At 42.1% G+C, this 15,653-nt stretch overlaps 1 protein-coding gene across 2 annotated transcripts in view; it reads left to right on the forward strand.

Moving 5' to 3' along the window:
* Positions 1 to 15,653, forward strand: part of CPLX1 (complexin 1) — a 129,041-nt gene that overhangs the window by 65,563 nt on the left and 47,825 nt on the right. For both annotated transcript variants that reach the window (XM_075138349.1, XM_075138348.1), the window contains one exon: positions 13,314 to 13,489. In XM_075138349.1, the coding sequence (XP_074994450.1) occupies positions 13,314 to 13,489 (176 nt within the window). The remainder of the gene's footprint in view (positions 1 to 13,313; positions 13,490 to 15,653) is intronic.

Below are 15,653 nucleotides of genomic sequence, written 5' to 3' on the forward strand. Positions count from 1 at the left end.
GAATCCCCCTCCTAAAGTAGATGCTTCCTCTTGGGCAGAAGAATCTCATCCCAAGCTCTGTGACTGTCTGGAGTAGATTTCCATGGACTAGAAAGGGAACCGAGGCAGCTGGCTTTTGACATCTGGGCTAGCAGAATGGGTTGCTTGGAATGTCCCCCTGAGAATAGGACTGAACCCCTCCAGGTGTATTTACAGAGATCTGGTTCAAAAATGTCTGCCTCTGGAGGGTTTACAATGCAGACAGTGAAGATGAACAAAATTCTTGAGAAGGAGAAATGCGGGTACTGTGAAGCTCCCTCCCAAAGGTGCATACAGCAGCTCTGGAACAAAGGCGGCAACAGAACCTCTTGTTATCTTAATCTCTGTTAATTCTGTTAATCTTAACCTGACTCTTAATCCCTTGCCCAGCCATAAAAGGCACTGTCTTTTCTTTTAGGAAAAAAAGTTGTATAATGTAATAGTTTAAAAGAACAGTTCACACAATGAATGGCTTGTTATTTTGGTGTAATGCAGCTGAAATCATATTAATACAATGTGTCTGAAGGCAAGACAGAGTGTTTTTTAACACACTTTGCAGCATAAGTAAAAGTCTGTGGCCTTCCAGGTATCATGGAGTAATAATGTCTCTCCAAAAGAGCAGTAAACTTTGCACTCTTCAGCTGGCAGCTCAATCTGGTACACCAGCATCACTCCCCATCAAGTCTGCATAATTTTCATTTCTGTTCCTGTGCAAGCTGCCTATACCCAGCAGGGGCACAGTGGTTGAATATCCTCTTAGTGCTGGATGCTGAAGGCTGATGATTGTTTTTGTCTCCAGCTTTTTGCTTTTTCCTCCTGCTGCCTTGTAGCAGGATTTAACTGGCAGCAGTTAGCTAAAAGGAGGCTCAGGAACCTGCCTGCTCTGTGTGTTGGTCTCAGTGGTAGATGCCTCCTCCTGGCCCCTCCTTGCACAGCTGCAGGACCTTAAAGGCTCATGACCTGGTGCTCTTCAGCAGTAGATGCAAGCATCAGTGTGGGATGGGGAAGGGAGAATGCTCCTTCAAGATATCCGTTTGTGAAAATGTCTGCATAAAGCATGTGGGAGTGAAAGCCTAACTTTTACCTTGAAGGGATCTGGGCCAGTAAGGTGATGAGCTGGGTTAGTCTGATGGTGTGTTCCCAACCCAAGGTATCTTTTTGGGGCAAGCTGACCAGGATACATTGGCCCTGCTCACATTGAGCTTTGCATGTGCATCATCAGTTGTTCCCTTGTATGACAAGGTTGGAGTTGCAGGTGTGTTGTTTAAACACATATACAGACTGCAGTAAAGCCTTTTGTAACAACACTGAAATATAAATTATGTTTGAAATATTGCAGAAAAACTCTGTTCTTTGAGCTGCTTTGCTGGTCTAATCTTCAATGGGACCTGCTTAGGTGAGCTTACCACTTTTCCAGACAGGCTATTTGCAATCAACAGGACTATTACTTTTACCAGTGACTGATGTAATAGTCAGCCTTTCCTAAGGGCCTGTGTGTCTACAAAGTCAATGGTAGAAGTGCTTCATCGTGGTCTGAGTGTTGCAGAATGATGCACTCAGATGAAAAGGAAACCAGTCTCCTGCAGAATGTGAAATGTGTGTATGTGTGGAATTGAGACTTTTTTAACCTTTCAAAACCAAAGTGCAACAGATTGTATCAAGACACCTCTACTAGCCTTAGGTTTCTTTCTGCTGTAAAACCTTATCCCAGCTCAGAGGTAGATGATAACCTTCCCACAGCTTCTGTCTTCTCCCGTTTGAGTTGTAAATTCGTCTCAATCATCTTGTCATGTACCACCACCTTATAGTTTCTGACATGAAATGGTGTCCTCTTATGATATTAATAGCTGTTTGTCATACAATACACTTATGTATCAGAAAATAATTGTTCATGCTGCCTTGTAGTCTTCACGAGAGGTCACAGAACAGAAAGAGAATGAATGAAAGTCCAACAGGGAATGTAAACTATTTCAACTAGGAAGTGTGCTTATTTTTTACAGCAGAGGAGGTTTGCAAGCTAATGAATCAACTGAAGTGAACATTTCACTGCTCAGAAATATTAAGTATACTAAATCGAATGTGCATGGTGCAATAAGAGGTAAGAAGAACACTGACTCAGATGCATACAAATGAGATACCACTGACAGGCCATCAACAGTGTTTGACATCTTTCACAAATTGATTATAAAATGCAGTACCTGCTTCAACCTGGAAAAAGCCCTATCAGGTCATTCTGAATAACAGATACGTATTAGGCCCGTGACTGCTTCTAGTTTGTCATGAAATGGAAATTGTGATTGCCAATTAAAAAGAAACAAGCAAAACCAATAACAAACAACAAGGTTAAATGCCAGGTCCTGCACTTGGATCATAACCACCCCATGCAACGTTACAGGCTTGGCGAAGAGTGGCTGAAAAGCTGCCCAGCAGAAAAGAAACTGGGGATGTTGGTCAACAGCCAGCTGAATATGAGCCAGCAGTGCGCCCAGGTGGCAAGAAGACCAATAGCATCCTGACTTGTGTCAGAAATAGTGTGGCCAGCAGGAGCAGGGAAGTGATCGGCACTGGTGAGACCGCACCTCGTTCAATGTTTAGTTTTGGGCCCCTCACTACAAGAAAGACATTGAGGTGCTGGAGTGTGTCCAGAGAAGGGCAACGAAGCTGGTGAAGGGTCTAGAGAACAAGTCTTATGAGGAGTGGCTGAGGGAACTGTGATTGTTTAGTCTGGAGAAAGGGAAGCTAAGGGGAGACCTTATCATTCTCTACAACTACTTGGAAGAAGGTTGTAGCGAGGTGAGTGTTGGTCTCTTTTCCCAAGTAACAAGTGATAGGTTGAGAGGAAACGGCCTCAAGTTGCGCCAGGGGAGGTTTAGATTGGATATTGGGAAAAACCTCTTCACCGAAAGGGTTATCAAACATTGGAACAGGCTGCCCAGGGAAGCGGTTGGGTCACCATCCTTGGAGGTATTTAAAAGACATGTAAACATGGCTCTTAGGGACATGGTTTAGTGGTGGACTTGGTAGTGTTAGGTTAATGGTTGGACTCGATGATCTTAAAGGTCTTTTCCAACCTAAATTATTCTATGATTCTATGATTCTATGAAAAAAGAAGAAGAGAGAGGCCCGTATGTCCAGGATGGTGTTACTGTGGGTCTGAGATCAGATCAGATGAATGTCACCTGAAAATGATTTCTCCACATACGTTTCACAGGCAACTTCTTATTGATCTGGTTAAAGCAGTATGAAAAGGACTTAGCCCCAGTGCAAAGGAATAAATCATACACGAACTGAAGAATTCACTTAAATACATGAATTGATAGTTGTAAGCTAGAAAGAGAAAATAGAAGAGAGACTTATAACATCCATTGGTTGCACAAATGCACAAGTACCATTGAGATTAGATGTTGGTTTGTGTGCAAGTACTGTATTGCTCTACACAGCTAAAGAGAAGCTACCACTGTGCAGAGATGGAGACTTCACAGAGGAAAAAACATAGAGACTAAGATTTTAGCTAAAGTGGTGCTGATGGGCCTGGCAAGGTCTTGTTTTAAAAAGAATGCTTTCTTTTGTCTGCCAAAGGAGACTCTCCAGAAGCTTGTAAAGTAGGAAAATCATTATGTTCTGTTAACATGGCCATCTAGCTCATTCAGTTTTGGGCTTCAATACCCATTTGCAGAGTGAAACATTGCTCTTGCACGTTAGAACCTACTGCTATCTCAGAAAAATGTAGGAAAAATAATTCCTGGAAAGTTCTATGTGCCTCCACATGGATTTGTACCAAGTTTGAAAAAGGCCCTTCAACATCAGCCTTTAAAGTCTTCCTTGGCGTGTCCATAGCGGTGAGAAGAGGCATTTGCCTCCAAATAGTTGGAGTTCCGAATACCTCCAAATATCCTTACATATTTCAAGTACCTTTACACAGAGTTTGCTCAACTTACCAGTTTGTTTCCCAACATGAAGACCTTTGAGCAATGCAGTTTGTGTGGCTGGATACAGAGGGAGAGAGAGAAAGACTGAAGTAAAATACCAGAGACAGAGAAAGCGGAGTCTGGGGAGGGGGAATGGCTGAAGCAAAGGTCCCCAGGAATAAAGGCTTCTCTGTCTAAACATGGACAGTCAGAGCAAATGGCTGCTTGTTCAGGACCCTTTTTGGAAGAAGGTGCAGGGAATGGCGAGGCTGGAGAGTTTTTTGACGTTGCATTGTGAACACAGATCAAGGTGTGGTAAAAAATCACAGGATCTGGAAGAAGGAAAGCTGGGCAATAGATATTGTGCTGACGGTCACCCTAATGTCTTGATCACCTAGTCTCTTGTCACAGTGCTGATTCTGTGAGTAACTTCTCACTATTACCTCTATCTGTTTGTCTTGGTACCTCTTACATGGGATGGGTCTCAGTGAAGCCTTTATTCTACGTGCTGGCTATTCTCAGACCATGTCTTTCCTAGTTAGCTGACGGTAGGGAATATTTTAGATCCCAGCATGAGCACTCAGAGAACAGAAAGGACTAAGTCAGTCAATTTCACTAGGTTGAGGAATGGGAATTACCACAGATGCTGAGAAAATAACAAGCAGATCAACAACATGGATCTGGAGATGGAGGAAAAAATGAAAACACTGAAAGCAGACCAAGCCTGTATTGCAGTGTGGTGTATTGCAGCAGCCAGCTAGCTATTGACCACAGCCTTGTTCACTGTTTTGCCTTCAACTCTACTGTCCTTCGATAGCAGATCAGACAAAAGGCTGGCAGGAAGAGCATAAGGCTGATCCTTGGGGCAAGGGAAAGACTAGACTTGTGTCTTGCATTCTCATTTATTTGGAAGGTAATCTAACAACTTTGTGTGTGGGGAAAAGGAACAAAATAAAAAAAAAAAATCCATACCTTCCTGTGCAGCTTTTTCTCAATAGTGTTCGTTTATAAACAAAGTAAACTGAAGCTTTGAGTACTCCTTTTCTACTCCTTCCTCATGCTCATTTGTGTTCTGCCAGTACATAACTTGCACAGTACCCATGATCCATGGCTCACCACTTGATATGTTCAGATGGACCTCTCTGGGATGCTTCCAATATTATTTTTCTGTGATATCTCAGAAAACTTAACGCTGAAATGGATAGGCATCTCAATGGCCTGGAAAAAAGCCAAAAACTTAGGGCCCAGGGAGCAGAAATGCATGTAAACATGCCCCTTCTTTGTTGTGTAAAGGCACTTGTGCTGAGTGGATCTGGAAAAGTAAACAGAGAAAGAGTTCCATGTCTGCTTTGAGTTTTGAATTTCATTAAGAATTTCTTCATTTAATACAATGTTAATGATCCTTATCAGAGATCCCCACTGTACCAAAAAGACCAGAAAATGGCATTTTCAGAGACATGGTTTCTCAAGTGAGCTCCTTAAGTGAACTTGGCATCAGTTCTTTGTTTATGAAAGAGAAACCACTAATGCGTTCAGTAGGTGTATTAGTTATAGTTAATTAATAAATTGTGATGGTTCCTTTGGAGCTATTCAGTACTGATGTATAAACACAGTATTTCATTCATGCAAATACCACTTTGGAATATCATGTGATACTCTCCTGAAAGGCTGTCACATTTTTATTGAAACTTTAACAGGAGGAAGTCAGGGGTTTTTTTCAGCTGAAAGGATTGGTGTGGTATTTACTTTTTTGATGGAAAATAGTAATCTGGTGGCTAATAGAATTGCAGAAGGAAAAGACCCTGCACCTTTACCTCCCAGTTGAAGGAGTAGGAGGCAGACAGTAGAGGCATCTTTGTTCTTATCTGAAGAAATGTGCAAACATTTGCAGGAAAACATCTTTATACAGCAAGCATGGAGCTGTACTCTTTTGTTTCCAAAACATTCCTAAAAGCATTGTTTTGTTCTACTCCTAAATGGATGAAGAGCAGAGGTCAGAATACTTTTTGTACTTGCAAAGAGCAGAAGGTTAATGTGGACATAGGCAGCAATATCTTTCCTGGCTATCGTCTTACTGTACTGATATGAGGAAGACTTTTGCTTCCAAAACAAGTGCAATGGCCTAGAATCCTGTGTGCCAGGCCCCTCTCTGCCCTTCCGCTTTTTGTCAATGGGACAGAAAAACCAGGCAGACAACCAGGCTACCCCAGTAGTGTGGAAAAGTCAAAGATTTTATTCTGAACAGCTAACAGTATGTACTGGTTCTTTATGGATGAGTTATTTTGATCTCATCCTTGACAAGAAAAAGTTTGTCCATGCAATTAAGTGTTCTTGAACTGGCCCTAGTCTGAATACAGTGATTTTGGATTACGTAGTTTGTAACCTCTTTTGCTCATGTCAACTCCGATAACTTTCCATTGGGTTGTACCAAACTCTGCATTGAAACAGGCATTGCCTGGTGGAAGCTGACTCAAAAAAAGCAAGAAATCAGGAGCTGCCTTACATTGTGCACCTCTGCAGAACACGAAGTCTTGGAGCAAGATTGGCATCTAGATTCATTGCTGCTTTACAGATGGGGACACTGAAGAAAGCAGGTGCAGCATGGTGTGTCTGAAAAGCTCGCAATATACAGACCATAAGTCTCGGAAGATAACCTAGAAAGTAACACAGGAGATGTTACTGGGCAGAGATCCTGAAGATCTCAGTTCACTCATATTTTCCCAGTCTTGTTTTCAAAGAAGAGCAAGACAAAAAACTATGGGAAAGTGCAAGGCATCAAAACCATCTTGTAATGTCAAGAACTCTCAGAGTGAAAGACAAAAATGAAGTTGTGCAGCTGATCCATTATCGACTGCTCTTTATTCCTTCGTCCTTGACCCATCTGGTTGCTAAAAGTCCCAAGGCCATTGTTTTGTTTTCACCCAGACCTAAGAGGGAAAATTTACATTCCTTTTGGGTTTAAACAAAGTTGCAGAGTTATTTGTGTATAAGACAATGAGCTACGACTAGTAAGTTTGGGAATGTTTCATTTCTGGGAGTCAGAAAAACTCATGGATGATTCAGTTGATTTTGCAAGGCATTGTGGCAGTGTGTTGCAGTAGTACTGAAAAAATCCAGACAATTTCTAGAGATGAGTAGGTTAGGTCTAGCTGTAGAATACATACTCCTTACTTTGTGTTTTATTTGAGACTGAACTAGCTTCTTTGTAAAATGCTGTTTAGTGATCATTCATCTATCACTTTGTCTTAGCTGCAGGGGAGGTTGATAATATGCTGGAAACAACTCTTTCTTCTTTTAGGGTGAAAGGAAGTACATTAGACTGGGATTGCTGTCCAAACATAACATGTTTGGGAGCCTGCTGTTTCTTGTCTATATTTTATGCTAGCAGAAGTTACACTCACCCCTCACCCTCTATTCTGCTCCTGTAGACTGTAGTTTTGGGTTTTTACTCTGTCTCTGACTAAGACGTCTATATAAATCTGGATGCTGCTTAGCTGACTGTTTTCTAGATCAGAATAGGTGGAGTTGCATCCTGCTGTGTAAGACACATAGGCCAAGGAGTCTACATGAGGTATTAACATGGCAAATAGATATCTAAACTCACCAAAGGTGGGAGTGTGCTTTACCTGAAGCTTGTGCAGCTTCGGACTCCATTTGCTAGGCTTTGATTCAGGCTCTGTAGGAAACCTCACTCTTAAGTGGTAGACAGAGGCAACGGAAAGTCACAGTGGGCTTCCATTTACTATAACGGGAAGCCAGATACCCAGCACACACGGACACATCTCTGAGCAAAATCCTGAATCTAACCATCCCTGTTGGGAACTGGATTTCACCCTGGTGGTGAGAACTGCTTTCTCAGCTAGTCTAGTTCATTCAGGTGTAATCAGCAGATGTGATGACTTTGCTGGAGGAAGGTAAACAGGTTGGAAATATAATGCCATATTTTGAGGGCAAGGGGAACAGACGTTCAGTTTGTATTTTGTCTAAAAGGATGTCACCAATTGGTGTGTGTTTTGGCTGCAACAGAAGACAAAGTTTATGTCACAGTAGCCAAAGGGAATAATTTGAAAGCATCTCTGTAACATCTAAGGGATTTGGACAAAAACACTTGGACAAAAACACTTGGACAAGATCTGATTCCTTTAGGTATGATTCATATTGGGGAAAAATTTGCATATGAAATTCCTTCATATAAATGCCAGCCTACCCTTTCCTGACAAATTAGTGATTAAGTATCTTGACTTCTGGACAGAGTAAGGAGTCCCATAATGACTGCTATAAGGCTTTTTTCTTAATGGTAAATTCGCGTTTTTCATGAGCCTTAAAATGGGGAAAGGACTTCTTGTATACCATACATAAGCTTTACATTATGGCCTTGATGAAAAAGGTTTTTCTCCAGTGATACCAATAAAACATTCTTAGTTCTGGTTCAGAAGTGGTGCTGCAAAAATTAGGGACCCATTCCTGTTCCAGGGTAGTACTCTGTGATTAGTTCCAGATCTGGATGATGTGATAAAAATCATGCTGTAATTTAGAAATTCTGAGACATCAGTTGTCTTGTCTGTTCGATCTAAATATGGCTCAGTCACAAATAATCTTACCAAAAAACATCTGCAAAATTTCCTCAGGGCATGCCTGTTTCAGGTAAACCTTTCACTGCTTCCTCTGACATCTGTGATCGAGGGGCGGAACTTCTGCAATGTCCTCTGAGGTCTAAGCACACACATATGCAGCCCTCTTGAAAGACAGGTATGGGGGTGCTATTTGTCTGCAATATGAAATGAGGTTTGTGCAAAAGAAATTCTTCTGATTTCACTTAATTACCTTACCTGAAGCAATGGTGTGGGCAAATTTCCATCATCCTTTGCTTAATTAAGAATGCCCAAGATGTTCCTATTAATCTCTTTCTCTGTAAGTCATCCTTAAAAATCCTAATCCTGTCCCATATAGCTTTTGCGGCAAATAAATTTGCATGTCAATATTTAGGAGAATTTTTTTCTTTTCTTCTTTTTTTTTAACAAGTAACAAATTGAGCACTGCTCCTGCAAGTTGATTCTGTGTGAAAGCTGGATTGATGTCAGTGAGCTATTGAAGGGTTAGGTCATAGGAGGTGGTGCTCCTGTGACAGAGGTTACGCAGTTTAAGAATTTACTTTCCTTCAGTTCAGATGCAGGATCTGTTTGGGTATGTGCTTTTCACCCTTTTCTGTGCAAAATTCACTTTAGTAATTTTCAGTTGTCATTTAAACCACTTACTTGTGAGGTAACAGGTAAAAGTCACAGAGTCACAGAATATCTGAGGTTGGTAGCGATCCACAGGCATTGTCTAGTCCAATCCCATTCTCAAACATGTTGCTCAGGGCTGTGCCCTATGAATTTTTTAACATTTCCACAAATGAAGACTCCACAGCCTCTTTCTGCAACCCCAGAATTTTTTTTCTTATGTTTACATGGGATTCCCCGTATTTCAGTTTGTACACATTATCTCTTCTGTCACTGGGCACCAGTGAGAAAAGCCTGGCTCCCTCTTCTTCATTCCCTTTCATCAGGTATTTACGTACGCTACTGAGACCCCCCTGGACCTTCTCTTCTCAAGGCTAAACAGTCCCAGCTCTCTCAGCCTCTCCTCATATGAGAGATCCTCAAGTCTCCTAATCATCTTCATGGCCCTTTGCTGGCTCACTCCAGCAGCTCCGTATCTCTCTTGCATCTGGGAGCCCAGAACTGGGCATATCACTCCAAATTTGGTCTCACTAGTACTGAGTAGAAGGGAAGGATCACCTCCCTCAACCTGCTGGCAACACTCCTCCTAAAGCAGCCCAGGAGGCTGTTGACCTTCTTTGCTGCAAGGATGCATTGCTGGCTCATCGTCAGCTGCTTGTCCACCAGGACCCCAAGGCCTTTACTGCAGAACTGCTTTCCAGACAGCTGACCTGCTTTCCAGCTGTTTCAGTGGGGAATGTCTCCCACATCTTCCCCAACAACTGAATTACTGTTTTTCAGACAGCTGATGACAACTTAAACCAGCGAATTTCACATGAAAGTGTATCTGAGTGTGTTCATAGTATTTGGCTTAACACCTGATTGCCTAGTTCTTTAACCCATATGGATCAAGCGAATGACTATTAGTTTGAAATGCCTGCCATGCCACTTGTCTTCTAAACAAACCACCTCTAAGATGCTTTCCCTCATGGAAGTTTTTTATCCTTTGGGGGCAGGGCTGTTTATTATAGCCAGAAAGATGACAGTTTGCACATGTTGTCCTGGAGCTTTAGCCATTTCTTTGTTCTTCCTGTGGCCTTGTCTAGAGATATTGGAAATAATGTTGATTGACGCTCCTTACTGATTAGTGATTACTTTGGCATTCTCTTTTCTCTTTATGTCACGGTAGATGTTATGGTTGGGATGTGAAAGAAGACAAAAAGTCCCAGGCTTATCATATGGAATGGATTCAGTAAGTGTGTCCTTCCCCTCTGTTTCCTTGGAAGCTTCAAAAGCAGACTTGAGGACAGAACTTTTGCTCTTTCCTTCTGCTTGTACCTGTAACCGCAGCATCTAGTTGCATGTAAATGAATTATCTGGACCCTCCACTGCTGAACTACTAAAACCAGAAGCTGTTATCCAGGGAATGTTAACAACAAAGCCTAAAGTTTAGGGTGAAGAACAAATGAAACAGAAAAAAAGCTTTTCTATACCAAAAGTAACACAAGAGATCAGAGTTAAAATGTAGTGTAAAATTTTGCTTCTCATAATACATTTCCTTCCAATTAGTTAACAGTGATACCACAGTGCAGCATTCCGCCCAGTTAGAAGGTGACTTTGAAATCAGGGGTGAATTAAGAGGGTCTGTGAGGATCCTAAAACTACATTCTTGTTCTTGTAGGTGTCCTGTGTGCTGAATAGCTGCAAAATCAAATGCCTTAAGTATTCAAAATCTTGGTCTTGTCTAAGAGATAAAAGAAAAAGAAGTCTATGCAATTTCATACCTGACATGATGAGCTGAGCTGACATTATAAGGTAATGATAGCCTAGAAGTTGTGCTTAAAGGGAAAAAAATAATCTCTTCATAAGTAACTAGCATATTACACTGTCTGGGTAGCTCTAAGCGGAGAGAGCTAAAAAGAGATAGGCTATTGAACCCAAATTAGTTTGATCATCAGTGGAAGTATTTGTTGAGGGCAATGCAGAAATTAAAGGTGTTAGTGGCATTGGTCATCAATGATTTATGCACAATAAAGCTGCTTAGGGAGGTCCCTGCAATAGGGATGTGTGACGCAACTAGTCTGCATTGTCTTTCCACTTGCTATGAAATTCAAGCTTGCTTGCATCCCAGGAAAGAAATCACCAGATGGTGTGAGTAAATTTGCCCTCAAAATGCCAGATTTCCTGTATTACTCTGACCCTGCAGGGGGGGATGCAAAATGACAGTAGAAGGTGGCTGACAATATCTAGGGACCATGAATATTCCAGCTGGGGTTTGTTTGGAGTTCCTGGGTGTCTTCCTCTCTTTATCTATAGTTTCCCCAACAGGATGGAAGTGTCAAGAGGCTTGTGGTTAATTAGCTGTATGGAGACAGTCATGTTTACTGTTACTATTTCCCACCTGGCAAAAAACCGTCTACAACAACCAGTTCTTGTCAGGTTTAAAATGATCAGTTTCCTCATGACTCTCTATGAGAGATGTAAAGGGGCCATTTCTCTGTCACATTTTGGGTGATTGGAGGGTTGTTTTTGATTCAGGGCTGCTTTCATTTTAGGGATCTGGGAAAACATGTGACCTGGAAAAGAAATGTGGAGGGGAAAAGCCACAGGATCTGCTCACTTCTCAACAAATTCCTTGGTGGTTGTTAGAGGCAGTAGTTAACCCAATAACTATCATCTCTGGGGCAATTCAGGAGAAATCATCCTGACAGGTAGCAGAGGTTTCTCCCTGTAAGAATCGAGGTTCCACCATCACCATTTCAAGAACTGTCATGGAAAGCAAGAGCAAACACAGTCCTCCAGCACTGCTGACACACTGAAGAGGTAATTTATAAGGGAGGGATAAGGGGTTGTGAAAACTTCTTCCCTTCACTTAGCCTCTAATAATGCCAACAAACAATTACTTGGAAGGACTTTGACAGTGTGTCCTTCCAGTCTAAGCCTTTGAAAAGGCCAGATAACTTTGCCTTATGCAAGGCAAGAGATGTTAAATATGCATATATGTATGTGCATGTGTTACAACAAGGCTGTCTCAGATTAACTCAGTTAAGTCTCAGCCAGCAAGGAGCCAATCTGGAACTGTCCTGATGCAGGAACTAAGGACAGTAACCAGCCACCTACAATGTTCTTCCAAGGTGAAGGTACCTTTTTTAGTAAATGATGCAGGGTGTTTTCCTGCTCCAGGCAAAGTCCAATACAACTTCCAAAGGATATGTGTCTTCACTTCATCCATGTAACCAAGCTTGATCCTGCTGCAGCCCTCCAGTGCCCTGATGATGAAGTATCCCAGCAAATGCCCTCCCCCTTTCCCCAGCCCCTGCTTTCCTCCCCAGCTGGATCATTGCCAGTCATTTACCAATAAAAGTGCCTCTGAAATACAGGGTAAATGGCCTTTATGCAGTCCTGTGGGGACAGAGGGACATGCAAGAAGCCTCCCCATTCGCATGGCTGTGCAAGGGCTTTGCACAATAACAAAGAGCTGGCTCAGGAGCACACAGGGGCTGAAAATTTGAAACCAATGTGCATGCAGGGGTAGAAAGAGGACCAGGCAGAGCCAGGATCCCACCTATGTACTAAGCATTAGAGGCAGTGTGTCCAAGGCTAGATAAGAGACATGCAGAGATGCTGCTTCTTTCTGATCCATGGTAGGAACCTAGAAATCATTAACAACTCCAAATGTTTGCTAACGCTGTGTCCTACCTGTCACAGGATATGTAATTTCTGGCAACAATTAAGACTCTGATTACTCATCCCTGCAATCGAGATTTCAAATTCCTTTCCTAGCCCTGGTGTAATTTCTTTCTGATTTTATCACCTGCCTGTTACATTAAAGACCCTCCAAAAGCAACCTTCAGTCACTTGACTGAGCTAATAGAGTGAAAACATTCTATGGATGGCAGCTTGCCCTTGCAAACCAATTGTGTTGCCATCATGCAAGTCTACAGATGTAGTTTGTTCCTCTTGCTGCCATGTTTCTCCCACCGGTGCCAGGTCAGGCTGGTCAGGCTGGGTGCTTTGCCCACCTCCTGCCTCTGTGGGGAGTGTGCCTCCTCCTCAGTGGAAGGAGAAACCTTTCCAGATGCAGAGGGAGTGGAAGGAGGTCCTGAGTGTGGGAAAGGAGAGAGCTGATATCATGGTGGTTTTCCAACATTCTTACACGGCTGACATTCTATTGTGCTTTCTCTAGGGGCTACCAAAGACATGGGGAAGATGCTGGGTGGGGATGAGGAGAAAGACCCAGATGCTGCCAAGAAAGAAGAGGAACGACAGGAAGCCCTTAGGCAAGAAGAGGAAGAGAGGAAAGCCAAATATGCCAAGATGGAGGCTGAAAGAGAAGTAATGAGGCAAGGGATTCGAGACAAGGTAGGGATCCGGCCTTCAGCACACACTTTGCAACTCATAATGCTCAGTGGAGAACTACTGTTTTCAGCTGATTTGTGACCAGTTCCCTGAGCACCTGGATAGAACCAGGTAATTACTTTGCCACACTGAACTTTCTAATCTTGTGCACTGTCCCTCGAATTCTGTCCCTGTTTAAACACACCTTCCACACTGAAAAGCCCTGCAAAGTTGAAATAGAGAGTGAAGTTGAGGAGAGAAAAATGTCTATTTTTCTCATAATGTGTTAAATGCTCACATTATTTTAAATGTTAGAGGCTTCTCTGTCCCTATATGGGTGCTTTCGAAGCTTGCATTTGTGGTTTGTGAGAAGGGTCATAATTCAGTGTGGTTTTGAGAGATACAATCCAAGTATCTTCTGTATTGCTTCCAAGGCTTTCTTGGTGTTGACAGGTGACATGGGACAAATTTACTCTACTTTTCATATGTAGACTTCCGCTACTCACAGGGGATTAATCTGAAAGAAAGAGAGTTTCATTTATCTGAGGTTCTTAAGCATTGGCAAACACTCTCTTCTACTTAAGTTGGTTCTTGTAATGATACAATTTGGTGTGAGAAGGAAATGAATAATTGTGAGGATTCAGAATGAGATTGAAAACAAATATACCAAACAAACCTTTATTAGAGAAATGAGCTTAATTTAAGATAGCTGAAACCATTGTTACTGTACATTAGCTTTTAGGGATTGATGTGTGGAGGGAGAAGGCCATTTTGCTGCCTCACCCTCACGTCCTGGAGCTCAGATAACTTGGAAAGAAATGTGGGTAATGGTTGGAGGAGGGGTTTCTGATGATGAGGGCCTGTGTGTTGACTTACATCACATGCCAAAGAACAACAGAAAATACCTGCAGACAGAATGAGGAAGTCCTGCTCAGTATAAGAGAGTTCCTTGTGCAGGGCCTACCTCTGTGCAGGTTACAGTGCCTTAAGAACAAGTCTGGGAAAAAGCTTCAAAGTCACATCACAGAGCTGAGAGTGGCTGTCCATAAACAAAACTATGTCCAAACTGTGCCGAACATCTGACCCAATCCTTATGATTCAGGAGGGAAGCACAGATAAGGATGAACTGTTCCGGTGGCATAGTGCATCTTGTAAAGAGGTATCGACAATTGTTCTGCAAATAAAGAAATTTGGGACTATGCGTCTAAGAAAAGAAAGTACTTACAGGGAATTGTCTACCTGTGACACTGCCAGAGAAAGATATTCATATGATCATTTAAAAGAGGGTATTAGTTATCAGACAGACAGATTCAGAACGCCCACCTGGTCAAAAATTTTTGTTTTTATAATGTATTTAATGAATATATATCTAGATAGTGTAATATATTAATATATCAATATGTGTGCAGTATATGTTCAATGTATGTTTATAGGTGGAACAATGACACAGGTCTGCATTAGACACAAGGCGGAAAAAAAAATAATGAATTTCTGAGTTGCAGGCAGATGAATTAATGCCCTGTTTTCACTAGTCGCTGTCACTTCTGCTAGACCACTGAAGTGTTCCCAGAGATAGGCAGTGGATGCTTTTTCTTGCTGCTGGGCAAACTGCTGTAAAAGCATTTAAGAAATCTGGGATGCCCTCTGTTACAAGTCCAAGGTGATCTAGACTAGAATACACATGTTCATGAGTAGGATGCATACAGACTGAGCTTGGATGAAACATCCAGCCAATGGGGATTTCCCTGGGATACTGTCAGCTATCTAGACTTTGCTGAGTCAGGCTGAGTACCGGGTGGTGAAGACTCTTGGAGATGCATTGACTCCTGAGTGATATAGCAAAGGGCTCGCTCTGCAGAGAAAGTAAACAGGGATACTTGGAGGAATATTATTTGACCTCAGTCAAAGCTCTGGATTGCAGCTTTTCTAGTGATGTGGTGGGTTACCTTTGAGATTAGCAACAAGAAGTCCTGTTTTGGGAAATGCACCCAGAAGACACAGGAGCTCAGTTCCCTGTGGTTTTCTTTCTCCTGAGGATAATCACAGGTAACATGCATTTGAAAGATGAAGCTGTTTTCTGCAGAATCAGAAAAGATGGATAAAGCTGTAGAAAAAAGCTGTATTTTTTTTTAAGTTTGAGAGTTCCATGAAAGAGAGAGATTACTTTGTCCTGACAAAGAGATGGATT

The sequence above is a fragment of the Calonectris borealis genome, chromosome Z, assembly GCF_964195595.1.
Source record: "Calonectris borealis chromosome Z, bCalBor7.hap1.2, whole genome shotgun sequence".
Lineage (NCBI taxonomy): Eukaryota > Metazoa > Chordata > Aves > Procellariiformes > Procellariidae > Calonectris > Calonectris borealis.